Source organism: Cicer arietinum, chromosome 4 (genome assembly GCF_000331145.2).
Source record: "Cicer arietinum cultivar CDC Frontier isolate Library 1 chromosome 4, Cicar.CDCFrontier_v2.0, whole genome shotgun sequence".
Classification (NCBI taxonomy): domain Eukaryota; kingdom Viridiplantae; phylum Streptophyta; class Magnoliopsida; order Fabales; family Fabaceae; genus Cicer; species Cicer arietinum.
Window position 1 is genome coordinate 65,563,537 of NC_021163.2, and position 24,349 is coordinate 65,587,885.

General features: G+C 29.5%; 4 protein-coding genes across 6 annotated transcripts; 2 read left to right on the top strand and 2 right to left on the bottom strand.

Annotated features, from left to right (window-relative positions):
* The first annotated feature begins 1,358 nt into the window (after positions 1-1,358).
* On the top strand, positions 1,359-5,963 carry LOC101506524 (calcium-dependent protein kinase 2). Its single transcript, XM_004499250.4, is given in 10 exon segments — positions 1,359-2,112; positions 2,431-2,553; positions 2,556-3,167; positions 4,012-4,155; positions 4,335-4,487; positions 4,605-4,720; positions 4,917-5,084; positions 5,168-5,295; positions 5,443-5,542; positions 5,647-5,963. Coding segments are annotated over 10 exon segments (2,292 nt in total). The 5' UTR covers positions 1,359-1,448; the 3' UTR covers positions 5,731-5,963.
* A 358-nt stretch (positions 5,964-6,321) lies between these two features.
* LOC101506858 (uncharacterized) lies at positions 6,322-9,279 on the bottom strand. 2 transcript variants are annotated; one of them, XR_189761.4, is made up of 3 exons: positions 8,669-9,279; positions 7,652-8,068; positions 6,322-6,587 (listed from the first exon to the last, which is right to left on the bottom strand). XR_189761.4 is itself a non-coding variant. In XM_004499251.4 (2 exons), exon 1 carries the CDS (start codon positions 9,180-9,182, stop codon positions 8,706-8,708), a length of 477 nt encoding a protein of 158 aa, XP_004499308.1. In that variant the 5' UTR covers positions 9,183-9,278; the 3' UTR covers positions 6,322-6,587; positions 8,669-8,705. The 2 variants fall into 2 exon arrangements, 1 of the variants encoding a protein (XP_004499308.1); XM_004499251.4 differs by lacking the exon at positions 7,652-8,068 and having other exon boundaries at positions 8,669-9,278.
* Positions 9,280-16,464: 7,185 nt separating this feature from the next.
* Positions 16,465-17,328, bottom strand: LOC101507406 (uncharacterized). 2 transcript variants are annotated; one of them, XM_004499253.4, is made up of 3 exons: positions 17,117-17,328; positions 16,809-16,976; positions 16,465-16,697 (listed from the first exon to the last, which is right to left on the bottom strand). In XM_004499253.4, the coding sequence occupies exons 2-3, from the start codon at positions 16,900-16,902 to the stop codon at positions 16,558-16,560; spliced, it is 234 nt and encodes a 77-aa protein (XP_004499310.1). In that variant the 5' UTR covers positions 16,903-16,976; positions 17,117-17,328; the 3' UTR covers positions 16,465-16,557. The 2 variants fall into 2 exon arrangements, with proteins under 2 accessions (XP_004499310.1, XP_004499309.1); XM_004499252.4 differs by having other exon boundaries at positions 16,809-16,909; positions 17,117-17,311.
* A 1,788-nt stretch (positions 17,329-19,116) lies between these two features.
* Positions 19,117-20,300, top strand: LOC101507921 (uncharacterized protein At1g76070-like). The gene has a single exon (XM_004499254.4). It carries the CDS (start codon positions 19,224-19,226, stop codon positions 19,959-19,961), a length of 738 nt encoding a protein of 245 aa, XP_004499311.1. The 5' UTR covers positions 19,117-19,223; the 3' UTR covers positions 19,962-20,300.
* Positions 20,301-24,349: the final 4,049 nt, after the last annotated feature.

A 24,349-nucleotide genomic window follows, 5' to 3' on the forward strand; every position in this document is an offset into this window, starting at 1 on the left:
GACTAGTGATTAGAGTTTGCTACCACACGATGTACTAAAGGGTTAGTTTAGTTTAGCTTGTTTACTGGAAAGTCAATATTTAGACTTTTTTAAAAGACCTGTCAGATAATGTTATTATATATTAGTAGTAAGGGTATTTTAGACATTTCTATTCTTTTGTATATATACTAATTGTAACCTTATTAAGTTAAGCTTGGTACATTCTATGTTATGAAACTCTAAAGTGTTTGTTTCTCTTATTCCTCTTTTCATTGTTAACAAGACTATTTATGAAAATAAAAATTAAAATAGAATTTGTGTTTATTTAAAAATGTCACTTTGTTATTTTAAATGTTATGACTAAATTCTCAAATCGAATTTAAGGAGTTTGGTTGAGTTAACAAAGAGTCTATTTAGATTTCAGACTTTTCTAAGATTATGATAAACATGAAGTGAAAGTACCGTGCAAATATACGACTAATTATTAGATACAAGTGCAAACAATTATTCTTTTTGTAAAAGAAGTAAATGTTTCTTTATAATCCATAAAATTTTGTTGAGAAAATCATCTAACAACAAGACAAATCTTGTATCTTTCAATTGTTCCATCAAACTTAATTTTGATATTGTATACCCTGTAAGAGTTAATAACATATTTTCATATTGGGATAGATATAAAGATTTAAATTTTTTGTAGTGTGTAGTTCATTGGCTAAGAAGGTTAAGAATAGTCTGTCGGTAGAAAAAGGGCTTAAACATACTATGGGTAGAAGTTAGAAATGAAACATAAGAAGTGAAATATTAGGAGTAAATAAAATTTGATAATTGAGTGGACTTATGCTCACGTCGATAGTATCGAGAAGAAGGTGTTTGGGAAGCCATGGTATAAGAGGAATAATATTAAGTACTAATAATGTCAACCCTACGATTATCAACATTAGAGTCAAATGAACATTATCTACTAAGAAGGGTATATTAATATGATCAAGCTACCCTAGTCTAATAATGTTAGACTGACTTATATATAATAATAATAATTGAAATTATAATTTTTAAGTCATATTTAATTTAATAAGGTAAGATTGAAATTATAATTTTTAAGTCATATTTAGTTAAATGGAACGATTTGCATGATGGTAAACGACAGGTTTTTGAATTTAAGGTAGTGGGTTTGATAGAGTCTAAAAGGTGAGTTGAAGTAAAAAGTAAAATGAGAGAATGCAATAGTTCCCTTAATTATTCGATGAATGATATTCATGTCTTCCTGTTAGCAATACTAAAGAAAGAGTAATGGAATCAATTCTTTCCATAGCATAAGAAAGCTGCAAATCTTACACAAGTTTACAAATTATAATTATATTCTGAGTACTAAACCAAATGAAGAAGAAAAGCACCAATAACAATGAATGATTGATATAAAAACTGATAATGTATAATTGAGAAAGCAAATAGAAAAAGATTGAGATAGAATGGGATTAGGACTGTTTAAGGCGTTATTTTGTTGTACAACAAAGTCCCAAGACATTCCCATTATATCCTCATCACCAGATTCATCACCTAAGCATAATAGCTATGGCCACATACAACCAACAAATTCATCTTCTTATACAAATAATTCAAAAATTGGACCTATTCTAGGAAAACCATATGTTGTGATAAATCAAATATACGAAATGAAGAAAGAACTTGGAAGAGGTCAATCAGGTGTGACATATCTATGTGTAGAGAAGATAACAGGGAGAGAGTACGCATGCAAATCGATAGCGAGGTCGAAACTGTTGAGCGAACAAGAGATAGATGATGTGAAAAGAGAAGTTATGATTCTGCAACATCTTTCGGGGCAACCAAACATAGTTGAATTCAGAGGAGCTTATGAGGACAAACAGAACGTGTATTTGGTCATGGAATTGTGTAAAGGAGGTGAATTATTTGATACAATTATTGCTAAAGGGAATTACACAGAATCTGAAGCTGCTAGCATTATGAGACAGATTGTCAATGTTGTTCATGTCTGTCATTTCATGGGTGTTATACATCGTGATCTTAAGCCTGAGAATTTCTTGCTTGCTTCACGTCTTCCTAATTCTGCTCTTAAAGCTACTGATTTTGGACTCTCCATTTTCCTTGAAGAAGGTACTCATTTATTACCTATCCAATATTATTTTCATTTATATCCTAATACATTCATTCAAATCATTATAATTATATATTTACGGAGAATGATCAATACATTTTTTTTTATAATACGTGTCGTGTCGCAAACGTCACTTGATAGACCAAAACATTTCATTTGATCTCATTTTAACAAAGAAAGAACCAAACCGGTTTCCCACTCTCCACATGAAAGCGTAGTAATGCAAAAAGGGAGGAATATTGCTTTTATGCTGTGAGAGGACCATCCCAACCCAAAAGAAAAGCAAAGCATAATTTGAAAAGTAGAACAATAGATAGTCATAAAACTCATGTTTTAATTACCCTTCAAGTCACCAATTAACCACAAACATCATTCAACAATATGGGACACTGCTTTAGCAAACCTCATGACAACAGAGTACCTATCACATATGAATATGGTTCACAACCCCGACATAGAAATCAACCTCGATATCCACACCATAATATTGCTTCAAAATCAGCACCATCTTCATCTTCAGCTTCATCATCGAATGGGAATAGAGATCCACCAATATTAGGAAGACCATACATTGACATGAAAGCACTTTATAATATTGGAAAGGAACTAGGAAGAGGTCAATTTGGAGTCACTTATCTTTGCACCGAAAAGGCGACAGGAAGGAGGTATGCTTGTAAATCCATTTCGAGGCGAAAGCTTATAAGAAAGAAGGAAATTGAGGATGTTAAGATGGAAATTATGATCCTTCAACACTTAACAGGACAACCAAACATAGTTGAATTCAAGGGTGCTTATGAAGATAGAGAGAGTGTGCATTTGGTGATGGAGTTGTGTTTGGGTGGTGAGCTTTTTGATAGGATCACAGCAAAGGGTAGTTACAGTGAGCGTGAAGCTGCTTCTATATTCAGACAAATAGTGAATGTGGTTCATGCTTGTCATTTTATGGGGGTCATGCATAGAGATCTCAAGCCTGAGAATTTCTTGCTTGTTAGTAAGGATGATAAGGCTCCTTTGAAAGCCACTGATTTTGGACAGTCTGTTTTCATTGAAGAAGGTTAGTTAGTTGCCAATTCATTCATTGGGAGGATATGATATGCATTCTCAAATCAGACCTTTTTTTTCTCTTCCTTTTATTACAGCATGATTGTTATGGATTCAAATTCTAGTTGTTTCTCCTTTACTCAAAGAATTCCACACATTACCTGAAGTTGGTTTTATGAGATTGAGTTAGATTTAATATTTAAGATAGTATTGTATTAGAGCCTATTAGCTTGGTGAAATATTATTTAGATTAAATTAATTGGTAAAAACTTTCATGAATTGGAAAACCATGTATATATGGATAATATGACCAAGTCAATTTAGTATAATGGCAAACATGGAGTCAACCAAGTAAACGATTTCACATTATTATAAAGAAGAAAAGCAGGGACAAGAAGCCAAGCACTTGTTGTGGGTAATTGATGTAGGATGTGAAATATACAATTTAGTGGACCATCCTAATGTACATGATTCAAAATTTCAAACTGCATTAATAGAAGAAACATATAAATTTGTAATGTGGTTCCCACCATAACAATGAGGTGGCTTTTGCTTTTGTTCTTGCATTGCATGGTGGAAATCCAAGTGTAAGTCATGAATTATCATGTTAAATAGAAATGAGTTAATTGATGATAATATGAATATAAAGATCGATCCACGTAGTATTGAAGTAAATTATTATCATCCTGATACCAGTTTGTATAAAACAACTTCTTTATATTATTGTCACTGAAGTAGAAAACTGGGTAACCTTACTTTATTGATATACAACATGTATTATATATGTGTCTCCATGACTCAATGTGTATCTATTTATATATATTATGGTACTGATTAAATAATAAGGAAATGTACAGGTAAAGTATATAAAGAGATCGTTGGAAGTGCATATTATGTGGCTCCAGAGGTGTTAAAACGGAGTTATGGAAAGGAGATCGATATATGGAGTGCAGGAATCATTTTATACATTCTCCTAAGTGGGGTGCCTCCATTTTGGGCTGGTAAGTACAATGTATTAATTATGTTGCAAAAAATCAATTTTAATCACCATTATGCATATTAGTCCTCATCAAATTGCAGCTTTCATCAGTCTATTATGTGGTACATTGATTCAAAAATCATAATAAGCTAAGATAGGTAAAATATCGGTTTAATGATATTGTTTGTTGAACAATTTTAGAAACCGAAAAAGGCATATTTGAAGCTATTTTGGGAGGTAAGCTCGATCTGGAGATGGCACCATGGCCTTCTATTTCAGCTTCTGCAAAAGATTTGATCAGGAAAATGTTGGCTTATGACCCTAAGAAACGCATTACAGCTTCTGATGCACTTGGTAAGTAATTTGGTGAAATAAGGTCAAAATGCTTAGCATGGAGCTGTATTTTATTTATAATTATAGAGACCAAGTTTCATTATTAATAAGATGACTCACATTATTCATTTGAAACAGAACACCCATGGATGAAGGAAGGTGGTGAGGCATCAGACAAGCCTTTAGACAATGCTGTTTTAATTAGGATGAAACAGTTCAGAGCAATGAACAAGATGAAGAAACTTGCTTTAAAGGTACTTCATATTTGAATAATTTGAAAGTGAAAGTGGAAAGACAAACATTGTAGAATCATAACTACTTACTCAATTATACTTGCTTGGTATATCTAAAGTATGAGAAGATAAGAAATAAAATTATAAAATATACTTTTATAATGTCTACCTTTTTAGCTAGTAATAATTTTTTTTCTTCTTGTTTTTGTTATGGAAGGTAATAGCGGAAAACCTTTCAGATGAGGAAATAAAGGGCTTGAAACAAATGTTCAACAATATGGATACTGATCGAAGCGGTACAATTACATATGAAGAACTAAAATCTGGACTGTCCAAATTGGGATCCAAGCTAAGTGAATCTGAAATAAAGCAGCTAATGGACGGTGTAAGTTCAAAATTGTGCAATTTTTTAGAACTTAAATACAAGTTTGATTAGAGGGAACATTCCTAATTCACATGTTTGGTCAGGCTGACGTTGACAAGAATGGAACTATTGACTACCATGAATTCATTACTGCAACTATAAACCGGCATAAACTTGAGAGGGAAGAGAATTTGTTCAAGGCTTTTCAATACTTTGACAAGGATAACAGCGGGTTAGTATGGAGCTCCTTTGCTTTATACTTAATACAACACGTTATTAGAAATATTGCTTGATTAATTCTAATAATATGTTCAAGTCACGTACTTTGTTCAAATGGGAGATGAGGCTTATCTTAAGTTTGGTTTGGTTGTTTGTTCAGTTATGTAACAAGAGAGGAGCTTAGACAAGCTTTGGCTGAATATCAAATGGGAGATGAGGCTACTATAGATGAAGTCATTGATGATGTTGACACTGACAATGTATGTTATATATACTCTACTATTAGCATCTTATAAGCGCTTCTAAATCTTCTTTTTTCTTCTCTATGTGAATTTCAACTTATGGTCGAGCTTTCAATTTGCAGGATGGGAGAATTAATTACCAGGAGTTTGTAGCTATGATGAAGAAGGGGACCTTGGATAATTATGAGAAAGAGAAACCACGATAATTGTGTGATGTATTTGTGAAAAATAACATTGTCTTTTCTATATTTTTCTTGCTGCATTCTGGTCGAGATTGAATCACTTGAATCGGTCAACGTGTGTAGTAGCCTAAAATTATATGGCACTTGAAATGCAAAACTTTGTACAGCTATCTGGTAAATAAATTACATGATGTACCCAAAGAATATGACTTAAATTCTGAAGTCCAACAAATAATTACACTACAAATTATGGTGCCCGTTTGTGTGTCTTTTGATATAAGAGGTTATTTACATTCTGAAGTTGCTAATCTTCTAGATTTGTTAAGTTCAACTTCAAATATTTTGGAATAGATCATTTCTTAACTAATCTACTTAAAAATTTAAAAAGATTGAAAAGACAATTACCTTTTTCAGATTTAATCTGAACCAGGGACTCAATGCGATGAGAGTTGGACATTCAAAATCCAAAACTCAACCTCACATGTGGCTGCTACTGTACTAAAGTTGATGCTTGCATTGTACAATGCGAAATAGTTGCAAAGAAAATAGGGGTTTTACTGAAACCCTATTAGCAAGCAATTCAGTGAGGTGCTTAGAAAATTACTACTTCAAATATCCAATTAATCGTATTCTTCTTATTATCACCCAAAAAAAAACATGTGCAAATTTCAGCTGTTATTCCAGACACTAATATCAGTGTGGTAATTTACTAGACAACTCATTTTACATATATATAACTTTGTTCGCGATACATAACAGATTTGTTATCACAATTTTCTAACAAAATTTCTACTAGGTAGTATTGCAGCTGCTTACTTGGCCAGATATTCTACAATACTTTTGAATTTTGCCTTTCCCTCAAGAACAGATCCTTCCCAAAACTGAAAAGTAAAGGCATATAAGTAAATAAACTAAATCCAAAAAAATTCTTTAAATCAATTTTCACTTGTGAAGATTTAATTATTTTAAACAAACATGGATAAAATGTTCATAACAGAACAAACCAGCTTGTTCTCCCACATAATTATTACTAGTATTATATGTTCAAGTCCATACAGGTAAATGTAAATAGCTCTTAACAAGTTTGTTACAGCCCTATCAGAAAGAATAAGGTAAAACTGCAAGATACATCAGAAGTTATGCACCTTGAGGATATTCCACGAGAAAAGATAGAATCTCTTATACGTCAGAATCGGAAATGGATTCTCTCCATTAGAATCCTCTCCATTTTTCTCATCCCTACCATCTCAACCCTTAAACTCAATCTCCTCTTTTCTTTACATATTTAACTCACTTTCTCTATCTCATGTTTGATGGCTCATATTTCACTTGAGAAAAATTGAAAGATTTTCAGGGAGAGAATCCAAATCACCATTAGAAGTGGGTAGGGTTGGTTCCTTTGGTCACCACTTTTTTTCTTTTTGGCAGTAAATTATTTTTCTCTTTTTTCGAAAGAGGCTTAAACTATATAGTTTTCTTCTCTAATTTTCAAAATTACACCCTCATCCCTAGGAGATGATATATACTACAATTCTATATATTAAAGGAAATGAAACTGAGCAGTAATAATGAGCAACTATGAACAATCACCTAGGCACATTTTCCTTTATCTACTACAACTTCAAGCATCAATGGCAGCTGATTTTAAAGTTTAAACACCTTATTATTATTTTAGGACTTTAAAATATGAAATAATGTTTTTAAACATCCACATTATGGGTTTTAAAACTTAATGAACAATCTTGTTTTTACCTTCTAAAATCCCACAGTTAATAATAAATGTTCAAAACTAACTATTGATGACAAGGAATTATAGAGAGAGTAACAAAATTCATTAGGAGGTTTGTTTATATTAAAATGAACCAAAAACTAATTTATATTCACTGAGAGAGAGAAAGAGGGGAGTTTATTTTTAAAATGAAAAAGAAGAGAGCAACATACTCACCTAATCGCTTGGGGATGTAATGATATGGTTCTTTGGACTGAGTATCCAATGGTGTGAATCGAGTACTAGACCAGCTCTTGAACTGAGTTAAGAAAGGGAACAAGACTAAAGCAAAGAAAAATAGCCCATATAGACAGAAAATTCAAGGCTTATAATAGTAGACCTAGGATTCAGAGATCTTCATATAAGAGTAGCCTGGGTCTTTGGTGGACTCTCCTCCACTTATGATCCTCTATTTTTTCTGCCCTCCCCATTTCTCCTTCTAATGAGAAAAATCTTTTGTTGTTGATGTTATTTTCTTGTAAAACAGAGAATTAGTAATAACTTGAAATAATAATATCTGGCCATGAGATTTTAGCTTCCTTGCGAACGTATGAATGAATGTGGTATCCGGGAAGAGGCACCTTGTCTATTCACCTGAATGCCACATACGGGAACCCAGACAAGCCAACTAAGAAACTAAGTAAATAACTAAGACATGGATTATGGATAGGTATAGCCGCGTAGGCTTACTTAATTATTGTTTGCCTACAACCGTTAACAAAATGGCTGATTTGATCAAGTCCTTGACTTTCAAGATTAAGACTTACAAATTTTAGCATTACTATTCCTTCCCCTGTGTTGTTGGCAAAAAGAAAAATCTGAAATTTACAACATTTTTTTAGATATCACCGGGTTCACATGTACAACCAATTCTTCAATTTCAAGATCGGGAATAAGTACAAAACCAAAAATCATCTTTAGGTTTAGAAAAGACATTTGGAAATAAGATAACTTGATACACATAAGATATATGACTATGACATGAGCTCAAGAAGCAGAATTTCATCCCATTTGCTTATTTGATGTATCATGAAATCATAATCTTGTTACCTAAACTGCTTATTTATATATCCTCAGCAGTGAACTAGTGAAAATCACTCCCTAACATTGTTCAATTCTACAAAGCAGTGATAAAACTAGATAGCAATGATTAACAGAAGGTTTCACATGTAAAAAATAAAATGAATTAATTACCACAAGATTGTAATTGGCAAATAATAATAATGAGAAATCAGGTGTGATCAGGAGCGGAACTAGCACGATCCTTTTGAATCTGTTGCCTCTGCTTATCGGCGAGTTTATCAATTGCGGAATGGACAGCCTCGCGGCCTCCGATGAGCAAGCGGGTCACAATTTCCGGGTCGGTCTCAAATCGAGCGAGTTCGAACTCTTTACGAGCGCTGTCTCTTAGAACGTCGCGCCAGAGAACGCCTTTGGAATCAGGCCAGGTAAAAAAGCGTGAGGCACGAAGAATGTCCCTGTAGAGACTGAGTGCTTCTCGGCGAGTGCCGGTGAGTCGCCTCCGATTCAACAACTCGTCTTCTTCGTCGTCGTTATTATTCTTATCTTTTTTAACTAGATGCCTATCAAGAAGTTCTTCAACGGTGTCAGGACCCTCGTGCAATAACCGCCATCCACAACCGTTTTCTCTTTTCATTTTCACTTTCACATCCATCCAATTCCAAACACTTCGCCATTTTCCTCTCATTTTTCTTCTTCTCTTCCCTCTATGCCTCACGCCACTTTTTTTTTTTTTTCACAGTTTAAGATGTTTTGTTGTGCCAATAAACCTCACCTCTGGTCCTTTTTTTAATCACGCCTCTTGGGCTTAAACTAACAATATTCACACCCCAATTTAAATATGATGGAATAAATTTGAGTTAAATTGCTCTTATATTACTAGATTCAACTAAGTATTCCATTTACTATATCTTTTTAAGATAAAATTATTATTGTTATATTTAAAATTCACATTCACTATTATATCATATATAAAAAAAAATTAATTTTCATACGAATTTGATATTTAAAAAAAAAAAATAGTACGTATGCATATTAAATTCCAATTTATTGGAATATATCTTTGTAAATCTCTATGTAATATGCATTTTAGACATGCAAGAAAAGACATGTGACATTTTCGTAAAAGAAAAAAACAACGACATGTGATAATTTGGTCACAAAAAAATAAGTGATTGTAGCCTACACTTTGGATTTAAAAAATATTTCTTTGAATCTATAATAAATAAATAAAATAAATCTTCACTAAAATATTTTGAACATGGTTTACCTTTATGAAATATATTTGCAACTCCTAACTTTATCAAAAGGACTAACACTTTGGTTTAAACAAAAGGACTAACATTTGTTGTTATTAAATTGGAAGAAAAATATAAAAACTATATAATGACATTATGTGTAAAATTAGGGGTGGGAATAAGTCAGGTCAAACTTTGAAATATCTGAGTCTGACCTACTATTAATTTTTTAAGTCTATCATAGATTTTTATATTCGGCCTGTCTGATCTTTTTAAAAATCTGGTCTGACCTGAAAGTCTATTTAAAAACATTATTCAAAATGTTATATTTTATACTCTTTTTTTAATAGACTAAACTATGCATTTATATAAAAAAGGAAACTAATAAAATTATAATCAAATCTAATAAAAATAATAACTAACAAGTCTTCACTGCACGAACCTTCCAAGAAAACAAAAAAACAAAATGAATTTATAATTAGTCTCTATACACATATAAAGCTACATGCTATATCCATGCCAATTTACGTGATGTTCTACTTATACCAAATTATACTCTCCACATACCAATATCTCCACATACTAATACCAATGTACATATCTATATATATTAAACAACAAATAATTTTTCCAACTAAATGATTTTTAAAATATCTGAAACAAAAATCCTTTAAACCCTAAAAAGTGATTTTTGGTTTCAAAGAATAAATTGTTTCTGAAACAAATGCACCTATTATTATTTCTCAAACAAATATGGAACGACTACTCAGTGATTGCCTAATTGAACAGCTACCGAATATAAAATTGCTATCAAATATGGAACGGCTACCGAATATGAAACGACTACTGAGTGATTGACTAATTGATAAACTTTAAAATAGAAAATGATATTATTAATAAATAAATAATAAAATATATATAGACCGACCGGTCAAACTTAATAGATTTTTTTATAAGCTTGAGTCTAACCTATTTAAATAAATAGACTTTAAAATTAGCATGAGCATAGTCTTTTTATTAAATAGGTCAAGTCAGACCAAACCATAAATAGGTCAAGTCATAGTCTAATTATCTCTATCTAAAATAAATCATTTGATAAAAAAAAAGTTAGTGTAATTATCTTTAATTATTTTACTATGAAATAAGTCAGTTTTATTTAAGGAATTGTATAACTATTTACTGGGAGAAATTTGCGCCCACCTTCATTCTCCCTCCGACTATTATTTAGGTTCCTATCCTCACCTTTTATAGGAGTTTGTTTAGATAAAATAATAAACTTAAAAATAAATATATAATTGATATAATAAAGTAATAGTTATATTTTTTGGTGATAACATAATAATTAAGTGAAATTGTATTAAAAATAATATTTTTAATATTGAGGAGATTCAAATTTATATTATATATAACAAATTTAAATAATATGAATTAGTACATATATATAAAATTGCGGAAAAACAATACAAATTTTATTAGTAGGTTTGGTGTGCGACGAGTATCAACACTATAATCCGTCTAAAATTTGAATATCGAAAAGAAAGAAAAAAAAAACTTGAATCTATATATGCTCTCAATGAAGGGGATTGTCCTCTTTAAAGTCCGAACGAGTTCATGGGAATACTTTAAGGTGTAGATTTATGTTTTCATGCCTACACAATATTAAAATTGTTATAATATAGAGTAGTAGTAGAAGTATTTTTTTCAACACTATAATCCGTCTAAAATTTGAATATCGAAAAGAAAGAAAAAAAAAACTTGAATCTATATATGCTCTCAATGAAGAGGATTGTCCTCTTTAAAGTTCAAACGAGTTCATGTGGATACTCTAAGGTGTAGATTTATGTTTTCATGCCTACACAATATTAAAATTGTTATAATATAGAGTAGTAGTAGAAATATTTTTTTCAACACTCACTCTTTTATTAGATGAAATTCATGTGGGTTTCTCATTTGAGTGTTGGAAAGAAAATGTAGCTAGGATGATCATACATGTAAGTTCGTGCATTGTTGCTAATTATATATACAATAGGAGATACGAATGTTTACTTAAACTAAGTTATTTTAGTTACATGATATTGTCTGTAACCTACCTACTAGCCACTAACGACTCTTATTTCTTCTTCTTAACACTTTCTTCTTCGTTATCCACCGGAGAAAGGTAATTTAAGATTAATTTTTTGTTTGAAATTATCCTCTAAATCATTTTCTCTCTCTTGTTTTTATCTAAATAAGTAGTTTTTTTCACATATATTTAACTTCTCTTTCGTATTTTATCTCTAGTTTCATTGGTTGAACACAACGTTGTTTTGTTTGTTATTTTGGTGCAAAAGTTATTTGATTTTCCATCTTATTGGGCTGTTTGTTTGTTTTAGATTGACATTAGCTTCGAACCATTATAGTTCAATCAATGGTGTTCACGTCGTCAACATTACAAATTTGAAGGGATGAATATTCTAGACACTTAAATTTTTTTCACATTTACAGGTATTATGTCATTTTATGGTATTAACTAGGATGCTATAAGAGTAAGAGCTTGTTTGTAGATTCATCATTTTTATTTTAGCGACTTTGAGTTTATATTGGTCTCGATCAATATATGTTGTTTTTTAATTTAAAAAAAAAAAGTTTTTGCAAAATCACAGTTCTGTCACTAAAGATATTAATGGCATGAGTCATGCACTGTGTCGCTCTCTTTAAGAGGTTTTACAACACTACTCAGAATTGTGCAAGCATACTATCAACCATTCAATAACAATGTATCACCTTTATGTTGCACTATTAGATCGAGTTATAGAGTGAATTCTAAACTGAATGGAGTCATCTATTTATAGAAGAAATTTGCAATGACTTATGGAACAAAAAACGTGCAAGTAATTGGACTGAATAGTTCAGTAATAGGCTAGGAGAAATAGGAGGTATTGGAACATATTCGTGCACAAGAAAGTGGAAAAAGCGAACTAAAAATAAAAATTTACATTTTTTATATTAAAAAATTAATTCACTACTTTGCCTAAGTCTAGCCGAATTAGACGACAACGATCGATTTGAATATGTTATCTCTTGTTTACAAAATTTGCTACCATTTGGGACACACCCGAAATGTTTCACCTCCACCTTATATATACATATGGACTTGCACAATTTTTTCAATTCACACTATACTAATTATTAACTTACAACAATATATTCTATCAATTTAAATGAACGAAAATATTTTTTAGTCAAACTAATAAACTATCACCTAAACTCAGTTTAATCACAATGTTTAAATCTATTTAACTTACTAATTTCCAATGATTGATTCTTTTTTAGTCACTATATCCAATCCAAAGAATGATAAAAAGCATAACAAATAAAACATAATAAAAATATAAATTTATCATGTCTTGATTTTATCGTAATTAATTTACTGTCTTATTAACTCAAGAAATATAAAACTTATAAAACAAAAATTCAACACAACCATTAAGCATCATCGCGAATTTGATCGAAAGTACTTACAAACTAGAAACCTGGCCAACAAACTTACTGATCCACCGTTTTATGACATTCACAAAATGTGTATCAATAAATTCGAAAAGTCCTTGATATGGAATTATTAATTCAGGGTCTTCATCTTCCTTATCCAAATATTTAGGCTGCCAATAAACTTTGACTCCGTTTTTAAAAATAGGTTCCTTGATCTTCATGTATTGGGCTCCTTTGAGTTCACTCAGTGGAAGGGGTGGTGTCTTCCATGGAGATAATGGAATCAAATCCTTCAATTGTGTCAATTTTGGTTGCTCCTTCTGCTGCTGCTTGCAAAAATAAACCATCTAGTAAGGTTATTAAAAAATATAAGTCTTGAGAATTTCTAATGAGGCAACCAAATTGAAAGAGTTATAAATTTGGTATCTTAACATTCATTAGAATTTGAAAATTGGAATTTATAACAAACTCATATGCCTGATACAGTTAGGTTTTCTTCTTTTTTTCCGTAACAGCATAAAAATCGATATAGAAGTTCAGAATTTAAATCCAATTTCTATTAATTAAATTTTTGAAATTAAACACGAAATCTCTTAACAAAAATTATGAAATTACGTAAAAATTTATTATTTTATTAATTAAAGTTTTTAAAATTAAACACAAAATTTTCTTAATATTATAATATATATCATGAAATTGTATAAAAATTTATCATTTTATTTTTATATAATTGATAAAAAAACTTATAATAAAATTTTAAAAGTCTCTAACGAAATACGATTGAAATGAGGTTATGATAAAAAATAGTTTAACACTATAATATTTACAAACATAAATTACTAACTTGATAAAAAAAATAAAAAAATTAAAGAAGCAATAGGATATTTTCATGTAACTTAAATGACTATAAGATGCATTTTGTCTAAAAAAATATTTAGGCTAAATTTTAATTTTGGTATCCATTTTAGTAAACTCCAATTTTAATCTCCTAATTTTTTTTAAAGCAAAACTTTATTAAAAAAAATAAAGAAAAACAATTAAGAGACATAAACTAACTAAGGAAAGAAAAAAAAAAGTCAAACGAATTAACCAAATCATGCAGATTTTCTAACTATTGGGTAGAAATTATATATAATAGTGTCTTGTTGCATATTCTTTTTATTTGATTTAAAAATCACTTTGTAAAATACTTTTAATAGAAAGTACAACAATCTATTATTTTCGTGTTATCTCTATGATTTGTTTTACTAAAAATTTTATTTTTTAAAATTCTTCAATGTCTCTAAGTTCTGATCAACTATGTGATATAAATTATCATAAATAATAATAACATTTGAATATGTCATTTTCGAGACCATAGTATTTGAGTTGACTTCCAAATCATAAGAAATTTGATGATTTTGAACAGTATTTTTATCTAACATTATATCTCTCCAAGAACCAATAATCTGTATATCTAGGAATTTTAAATGTCGACGCTAACACAATAACTTAAGTGATGTCTACAAAAGCTAATGTGAAGTTTGAATTTAATTTTAAATTATTTAATATTATTTTCATAATTTCTAAAAGTAAAAAAATAAATAAAATTTGTTATCTTTGCATTCAAAATTTTATTTAAATTAACTTTATTTACTTTAAACATGTATCAATTTTTTTTTAATTTCTTTAATTTTGCATGGCTAAGACTTCAACTTATCAATAAATAAATAAATTAAAAAAGAAATATGATAATAGTCTCGTAACAAAGCATCTGAGCAGGAAGGGCAGTCACCATAACTATTGTACATTTACACTACTGTATTATTATCCAATTAGGTTCTTACACTTAGCCCTTCTAAAGTGTTCCTCAATCACCCTAAGCCCACCTCAGTTGCCAAAGTCATCTCTGACCCTCACTGGTTTGCTGCAAAACAAAATGAGTACAATGTCTTGATGCACAACAAATCTAACATCCTTGTTCCCCTCCCTCCCTCCTATTAGAAAACCTATTAGGTGTAAGTGGATTTTCAGGTAAAAGAGAACCATGATAACAGTGTCAACAAACTAAAGTCAGACTATTGCTAAATGCTTCCATCAATCCTATGGATTTGACTTCAAATCTTTTTATGAAACATGTCACTATTCGCATTATCTTCACATTAGCCAGCACTAACAATTAAGTGGCCAATTCAAAAAATAGATGTAAACAATGCTTTTCTGAATGGCACCTTACAAAAAGAGGTATGCATGATTCAACCCCGTAGATTCATGAGCAATGATAAATCATTAGTCAGCAAACTCTACAAGTCCCCTATGGTCTCAAACAGGCCCTAAGGGCCTGAAATGAGTGTTTCACCATTGCCCTCAAGTTTGGATTTCTTTCAAGTGTGACCCATTGTTCACATATAATATGAATCGTGCCTATATGTACATCATTATCTATGCGGATGATATTCTTATCACAAGTTCATCCTCCTTCATGGTTCAAGATCTCATTACCAAGCTCAACAACCAGATCTCACTCAAACAACTTGGGACACTTGATTACTTTTTTAACATAGAAGTTCATCCAACCCCTAATTGTGGCCTACGTCTGAATCAATCCAAATATGTGAGAGACCTACTTCACAGGACTAACATGTCTAATGCTAATGGAATTGTCTCTCCTATGATAAGCAACTAGATCCGTTGTGAATTTGTGGGTGCCTTTCAATATGCTACGATTACATGGCTTGATATTACCTTCAATATTAACAAAATCTGCCAGTTCATGTCAAGCCCTTTGGAATGTTGTAAAACACACACTCAAATATCTAAAGGGTTCCTTCACTCATGGCCTAATACTTCAAAATGTGTATTTTAAGTTAACAACCATATAAAAAACAACTTAAAAAATGTATCTGAGTTTTTTCCTTTAGAAAAAATAGTTATTTGAATTAAAAAAAAATTAAGTCTATCATCATTTAATAATCATTTTGAACATGGTTTATCTGTTTTCATATTGTATTTTCAACAGATTTTTATGCACTATATTTGCAAATATGTTAAGCAAAAAATTATTTGCAACTGTAACTTTATCAAAAGGACTAACATTTGTTATTATTAAATATGATGAAAAATATATAAATTATATAATGATGTGTAAAATATATCATTTGATAAATAAAAAATTAGTGTAATTATCTTTAACTATATTATTATAAATTATGAAATTAGTCAATTTTATCTAAGGAATTGTAGAATTCATTTTTCACTTGGAAATGGCAGTTAACAGGAATTACAGATCCTTCAAAAGAAAAACATAAATTAAATCAGGTTCTTATATGGAATAGAGATTTGATGTTATTACAAAGAGATACACAATATATAATTGGGTCAGTGACCTTGCATATCAAGCATTTCATCGAGTCGTTTCAATTTGTCCAATCCTTCACTAATCAAGTAACGGATCATTTGCTTGTCATTGCAGTTTCGATTATTTTCCATCTCTTGTCTAATTGTTTGCCTCAGTTCACCTGCACAAGCAATTACATCTCAACAAGTAATCATTAATCATAATTAAATTTGATTAATTATGCATAACATGTCATGAATCGTGATTAGATAGATGATATGAGAAAGTATACCTCTAGCAGGAGGAGGTGCTCGACCGGCAACTCTCAAAGCTTGCCTGTAAAGCTTGAATACTCGAGCACGAATAAGGAAATCCTGTAGATCCATGGAGAAACTGTACTTGGAGATTGGAGAGAAGCAATTCCGTCACAGAGGATAGAGTAAAAAAGCAAAATCATCAGCTGTGCATTTTCGCAAACATGTGGCGTGCGTTTTCAATCATCGTAGATAGATAGAAGGTGCATTCCTATTTGCTACTAGTAGCTACAATTAAATAATGCATTCTTAAACAGAACAGAAGAGAGAATAGAAGAAAACTTACTCCGTTTTCTATGTGATGACGATAGTCTCGCTAACTCACCGACTGCAATCAATTTTAACAAGCAACACCGTTATATTTTCTCATTTTCTTTTTGTTAGCGCAACACCGTCTATTGTCTTTTATGTTGGTTAGTTACTGGAATTGGGATCTCTTCTTTTTGAGATTAGATATTGGTGGAACCCACTTTTTATAATGGATTATACCACTAACTAACTCATGATTTAAAAGGTAGTGCACTAAAACAATTTTACAAATCTAATTAATTATTATAGTGGCTAGTTGTCATTGGCAGTCAATATTCACATATCTCATTTGTATTTATTTTATTTGTAAATTGAGCTTTTTATTTCTTCTAAGAAATATAAAGGATTTTAACACTTTTAATTTTATAAGATAGAAAAGACTTCAAGATCCACTGTATATGTCTTATTGTGTATATGTTGTTACATTTTCTCACATTTTGCACATGAATATTATATTACTGATATATTAAAAACGAGATTGGTAACTTACCCCACATGTACTCATTTTCCATCTTCCATCTATAATTCATGTCACCTCAAAATTAGGTTAAACAATTTGGTGTTAAGATTGTGAAGGATAGAAGAGTAGCTTGTGTAGCATTAGAGGTATTTGTCGTCTTATGTATGAAAATCTCAAAGGACAAATCTTTCCAATTCATCTTCTCACTCGCATAATATTTGTCTTAAAATCATTGAACCAATTCTAAAATAAATATGAGATACACATATAGAAGATGCAAAAAATTATACATAGAGGATAAGTGGTCAACCTAACTATGTCATATCAATAATAACATAAGTTTTGGTATCTAGTTTTGCAATGAAATATGTGAAGGGTAACAATGTAAATGTTATAAGACTTAAAAAATGTATGTGTAATCATAAAATTTGATTTTGGGAATACCATACCAAAATATTAGGAAAACAAACAATGTTATGTGAATCTGACGAACAATTTATACTTAGAAGAAATTATAGATAAAACACGAAAGAAAACTATATTTATGTAAAAATCATTTATTTATATAAATACATACGAGAAAATAAAATAATTATTTTTTTGTTGAAAGAGAATAAAATAATTTAAATGAGTAATTCTTAACAAAAACAAATAAGTGATATGATATATTAATAATGTGATAGAAAGAAAAATAAAAATAAAATAAAGTATTGAATGAATGAAAAAAAAAAATAAAGGTGTATATGTATAAGTACACCTACTAATATTTTGTTTATCTTTGTCTTAATTTATATTTAGAACCCACGTGTCGTTTTTGATGATTTGATCAAAACTAAACAAGTGACACAAAGTGACGAAATTACGAGCAGATACATGCATATATATATATATATATATATATATATATATATATTAAAATTACATTCAAAGGATTCTAATTCTAAAAAGGTATGCGTATGCTGCATCAGAAAATCAAAGAAGAAAACGACACTCGTTCGAAAATGAAATCTTAAGGAAGACCTTAGCCTGCATCAACCGCAACCTCCTGTTTAATAAACAGCATGTTTTTTCATGTGCCTTAATATAAACACGGTGACTTTGAAAAATTAATATGGTTATATACTATTAAAATTAAGTTATTAATAATTAAATGAGATGTCATCAATGATTAATCCTTTTAGTTAATTTTAATAGATATTATAGTTATGTACATAGAGACATATTTTAAAAAAAAAACTAATAATTAAAAAATTAATAATAACAATACATATTCTGTTTTTTATTCTAGTGTGGAATTTGTCTATAAAATTATAATAAAATAATAGTAGTATAGTAATTGTATATGTAGATATATTGGGCAAAGCTAAGGAAAGAACGTTTGTCTTTGTCTTTATGGAATCAGAGCGATTTGTTTGACCAAATTAACAAAGCCTTTTCACAACACAATTTCCCACCTTTATTGACACAGTCAAAATAGAGTACTTGATAACGTAATAATCAGTAATAAGTTAAAACTTGTCTTCTGTTTCAAGTTTCAACGCATGGCCATCATATTTATATATAAACGCATAAAGCTATCTAGTTTTGTGACTCCAACAATTTCAGATCTCTCTAGCTAGCAATCATGGAGAAAGATAAACAAAGTAAGCTAAGGAACAAGATCTTGAAGATAATACCAAAAGCAGCAGCTGCAATCACCGTTACATTTCAAAACGGTCCTTTCAGTCCTGGAAGGGATCACAAATTCAGATCAGACAATAACACAAACAGGTGGCAGAAAACTCATTTTGGTAAGGGTTTCTCTGGACCCATGATTCCTCCCGAAGCTAGAACAAAACCAAAAGGTGAAACTCAAGAACCCACTTCACCAAAAATATCTTGTATGGGACAGATCAAGCACAAGAAGAAACATCATAATATTGCAAAAACACTTCCTACACACGGTGATAACAGTGCCGCGTCGACTCCAAAAGACACGGAGGTGAAGAAATCGAAGTTTCAGAGGATGTTTTCACACAGATCAAAATCGAAATTTGCAGCGAAGAAACCCGATGAGTTTGTGAATGGAGCGCCGCCGATGGGTGAGATGAGGCGTTTCGCGAGTGGACGTGAGAGTTTTGCTAATTTCGATTGGAAGGGTATGATAGAAGCTGAGGAAATTAATCAAAGGGAATGTTATACTGATGCAGAGGAAGATGATGAGATCTTAATTCCATTTTCTGCGCCGATTTTGGGTGGTGGTAATGGTAATGTTACATCTAATTTGAACTTGAAGCCACGAAATGAAATTAATCTGTGGAAGAGAAGAACAATGGCACCACCTAGGCCTCTTCAGTTGAATCCAGTGCTTACGGCTAAATGATTTATTATTCTTTCATTATTATTAATTGTTCATTTTAATATGTGTGGCAAATACTATCAATCATTATTGGCTACCTGTATAGAAATCTCAAGCCTTTTGATAAAAACATATTGAAAGTTAATAAGATAAGGAAAAAATTGATGAATTTTTGAAACAGCTGTGGGAATTGTCATTTGTCGGGTAATTGTTGAGAACAATGAATCAATGCTCGTTGAGAAGTTTGACAAGAAAGAGTAAAATACAAAGTGGTACAGGTTGGTGAGCTTGCTTTTTTGTCATTTTCTTATACATGTGTCTGCCATTACATTTTCTAATCAATTTCCTTGTTGATTCCATTTACACCAGTCATTTTTCTCAACGTGGTTAGTATTCAATATATTTATCGTTTATAAGCATAGTTATCCATCGTAGATTCATAATTATAGTGCCGTCGTTTTCTCATTTCCAATATCAATCAAAATAGTTTTTTAGTAATTAAATAATTATTCATCTCTCATGTGATTTTATATTTAATTCTTTAATAATTTTTATTTAATATCTCTTTATCAAATGTATAAAAAGACTCTTAAAGTTATCGAACAATGACTTGATAAAATAATTGAACTTTAAACTAGTATAAAAATAAATGCAAATATGTGCTCTTCGAGTATTTATTAGTGTACTAAAGGTTAAAAGTTTATATTAGAAGTTGTAGATTTTATTTTCTCAAAAAATTAAATAACATTTTTTTTCCAAGACATAATTATTATTTATAGAATTACTAACATGTGCCTTTAGTGTATTTGTTAATATTACCCTAATATAAATTAACAATTTATATATGTTTACTATATTGTGAGTTTTAGTTTCAAATAAATGAACTATAGGCAATGTATCAATTAATCAAAAAGTGAATAGATAAATTGATCATTAAAATTGTAAACGTTGGTTAAATTAATATCTAAATTTTATAAATTCAAAAATGTATTCATGAAATTGTAAAATATCAATTAAAATAGTTCATATACAAACTTTTATCGTTAGATATTTTAATTTGAGATTATAATTGAATGTGGGTTTTATCTACGTTGAACTTACATCAAAGTAATCTTATCGAGAGAGAAATTTGTGAGTAATTGTACATGAGTTAATTATAAATAAATCAATCCATAAAATATTTAAATTTTATAGAAAAATAAATTTAGATTGTGATGACATATATTGATATCGCATACGCTAATGGGTCAAATATTTAATTAACATATCACATCATAATCTATAACGATAAAAATTAAATATAAATTAATTTAATTACTATTTTATAATTTAAAAAATGTATTTATTAATTTAAAAATATATTTAATTGACTTACGCTTACTATTTAAATGATTAATTTAACTATTTACTCACTAATCAAAATATCTATTATATATATATATAGTCATTAAAAAATATAGTGGGGCTCTGATGCCGTCCTGGCAGGCATAACACTGTAAGTCAAATAATTTGAATAAAAACTTTTCTTAATTAATTCGTTCACATTGAGGTTCAGTTTTGAATTACTACTATACAAGGTCTTTTTTTTTAACTGAAAAGGATAATTTCAATAAGATTACAACCACACAAGATGTGATCATTAGAAACCAGAAAGTGAATGGATTTGGATTGTCTAAATCAACAACTAGAACCAAACTCACAACTTAAATAAGACATTTGTTCGCCGTCAATAAAAGCGAAAATAAAAAATTTATTGTCATTTATTTAGTTACGGATTAAACCGACTATTGCTGCACACATGTATTTTTAACTATAAATGAACTCAATAATGACATGTTTAATTACATAATTGGAAGATAAATGAAGTAGGGAGGGGTTGTAAAATATGGTGTTATTTCTATTAAAGTTTTCATTCACAATAATTAATTTTTATTTATGTGAAATGTTTTATAATCTAATTTTGGTGTAAAATTAATTTAAATAGTAATAAATTTTAAAGTTTAATTGACTTGTTCGATCAGAATAAAAAAATTTACACGGTCAATACATTTACTATTTAATAATTTAATATTTGTTATATATTTACTATATATATATATATGAATTAAATTCTAAATTTTGATAGAAATATAAATATTTTTTCAAATGCATTTTTATAAAAATAAATTGTCTTAGTATAAAATTTTTAATGCGCACAAAGGGTGTATAAAAAGTTTAATAGTTACAATCATTCGAGGATATGACTTTAAAAACAATTATAATAAAAATCAACATCTATAATAATTTAATGGTTGTGATACATTTACTATATGTATATGAATTAAATTCTAAATTTTGATAAAAATATAAATATTTTTTCAAATGCATTTTTATAAAAATAAATTGTCTTAATATAAAAATTTTAATGCGCACAAAGGGTGTATAAAACACTTTAGATCCATGCAATACTTGCAAAGAGTAAAAATTTATGTATTGTTTTTTCCTTTTTTCTAAAAATGTTTCGTAGACATTTATGATATATCTAATTGACCAATTAGAGAGATAAAACCAAATTGATCACAAAAAGAAATAGAAAAAAAGTCAAATTACTCTTTGATCTTTGATATTTTTCTTATGTTTCATTTTGATCTTTTACTTAATTTTTGTTCCATTTTAGTCGATTAGCTATAGTTTAATTAGTCACTTTGGTCATTTTTATCAATTTTAATAAAAAAATTGTTAAGTATGTCAATTTGAATGTCGCGTTGGGTTGGTTGAGTCACCCTTCTCCTCTTTATCATCACCCTCCTTCTCATCTTCATTCTCTATTTCTTCTTTGAGCTCCAACTTAAAAAAATAATAAAACTCTAAAACAACAACAATAACATCCATACTTCTCACATTCAAATCCAAATTCAAAATTTCAGCACGTGAGATAAATGAAAAAACAAACCAAAACCCACAAAAAAACACTCTAACAAACCTATAAGTTCATGAAAAATATAGTAAACTCCAAATCCAAAAAGACTTCAATTCACGAAGAAGAAAAAACACCTTAACAAAATCTGGAACAATATTCAACATTAATTCACAAAAAATAAAATCTAAAAACAACAAGAAAAACATAGTGATGATTTCAAATCAGTAGTTTCATTTGATTTTACAAAAGCATAATGATGGTTTAAAATCAATTGTTTCATTTGATTTTACATTTTTGTGAAGAAGAAGGAGGATGAGGAGAAAAATGTATGAAAAACCTAATTTTGACATTTGTATGAGTGACTAAGACAATCTAGTCAGACATCTAGACTCAACTTAATGTTTTTTTTTAATTAAAATTGACAAAAATAACCAAAGTGACTAACAGAATCGTAGTTAAGAAACTAAAATGGAACAAAAATGTTACGCCCGTGTAAATATATATATATATATATATATATATATATATATATATATATATAAAAAAAAAAAAAAAAAAATAAAAAAAAACCTTTGCCAGACTTACTAACCCAATGGAATGGAATAATAGAAAAGATAAATAAAATATAAAAAGACAAATTGAATAATACATATGCCCCTTGCTATTTGGTTATTTTATCATTAATAAAAGATAGAGGGCTTCTTGATGATTTGTTCTCGTCTATTTTACTTTATGCTTAATCAATGTGTGCGAAAATATACTACACATTCGAAGTTCCGTTACTTAATACATCTTTTATTTTACAATAGAATTGAACAAAATCACGTCTATTTTACCGTAAAATTACACATATAATTTATCTTATTTAATGTGAGGTTTATTCAAGTTTATTTTATACAACTTACATTTTAAAAAATATCAATATACTTCACTTTCTATTAAATATTAATATTGGACTTTTAATGACAGAGGTCGTGTTTTGAAACAACAATTTTGTCCTTTCCAAATCCACAACTTTGAGTTGATTTTATTTATTTATTTATTTAAAATTATAAAAGATCACTCATTGTATAGCATCCTCATGAGTAATTTTTTGTTTTACTTTATTTGAAAAAGTAAAAAATATATATATATATATATATATATATATATATATATATATATATAATAATAATAATAATTAAATAAAACAAAACCTTTGCCACCTCATCTCATTCTTTTTCAAATTCATTTTTCCCATTTCCTTTCTCTCTTTCTTCCTCTCGGCAGAAAGCATTCCCCCTCCCCTTCCTCCATTTTTTTTTGGTTGTTTTTTCTTTCTTTCTTTTCCTTCCCTTCTCATTGTTTCTTCTCACTCTATTACTCAAACCCTCAATCCTTAAAAGAGATTTAACATCCCCACAAGCTTAATTTCTCAAACTCCTACAAATTCTTTTGGTTGGGATTTTTGGGTTAGGGTTTGTGTTCTAAGGAAGGAAAAGGGTACCCATCTCTTGAAAGTGGTTTATTGAGA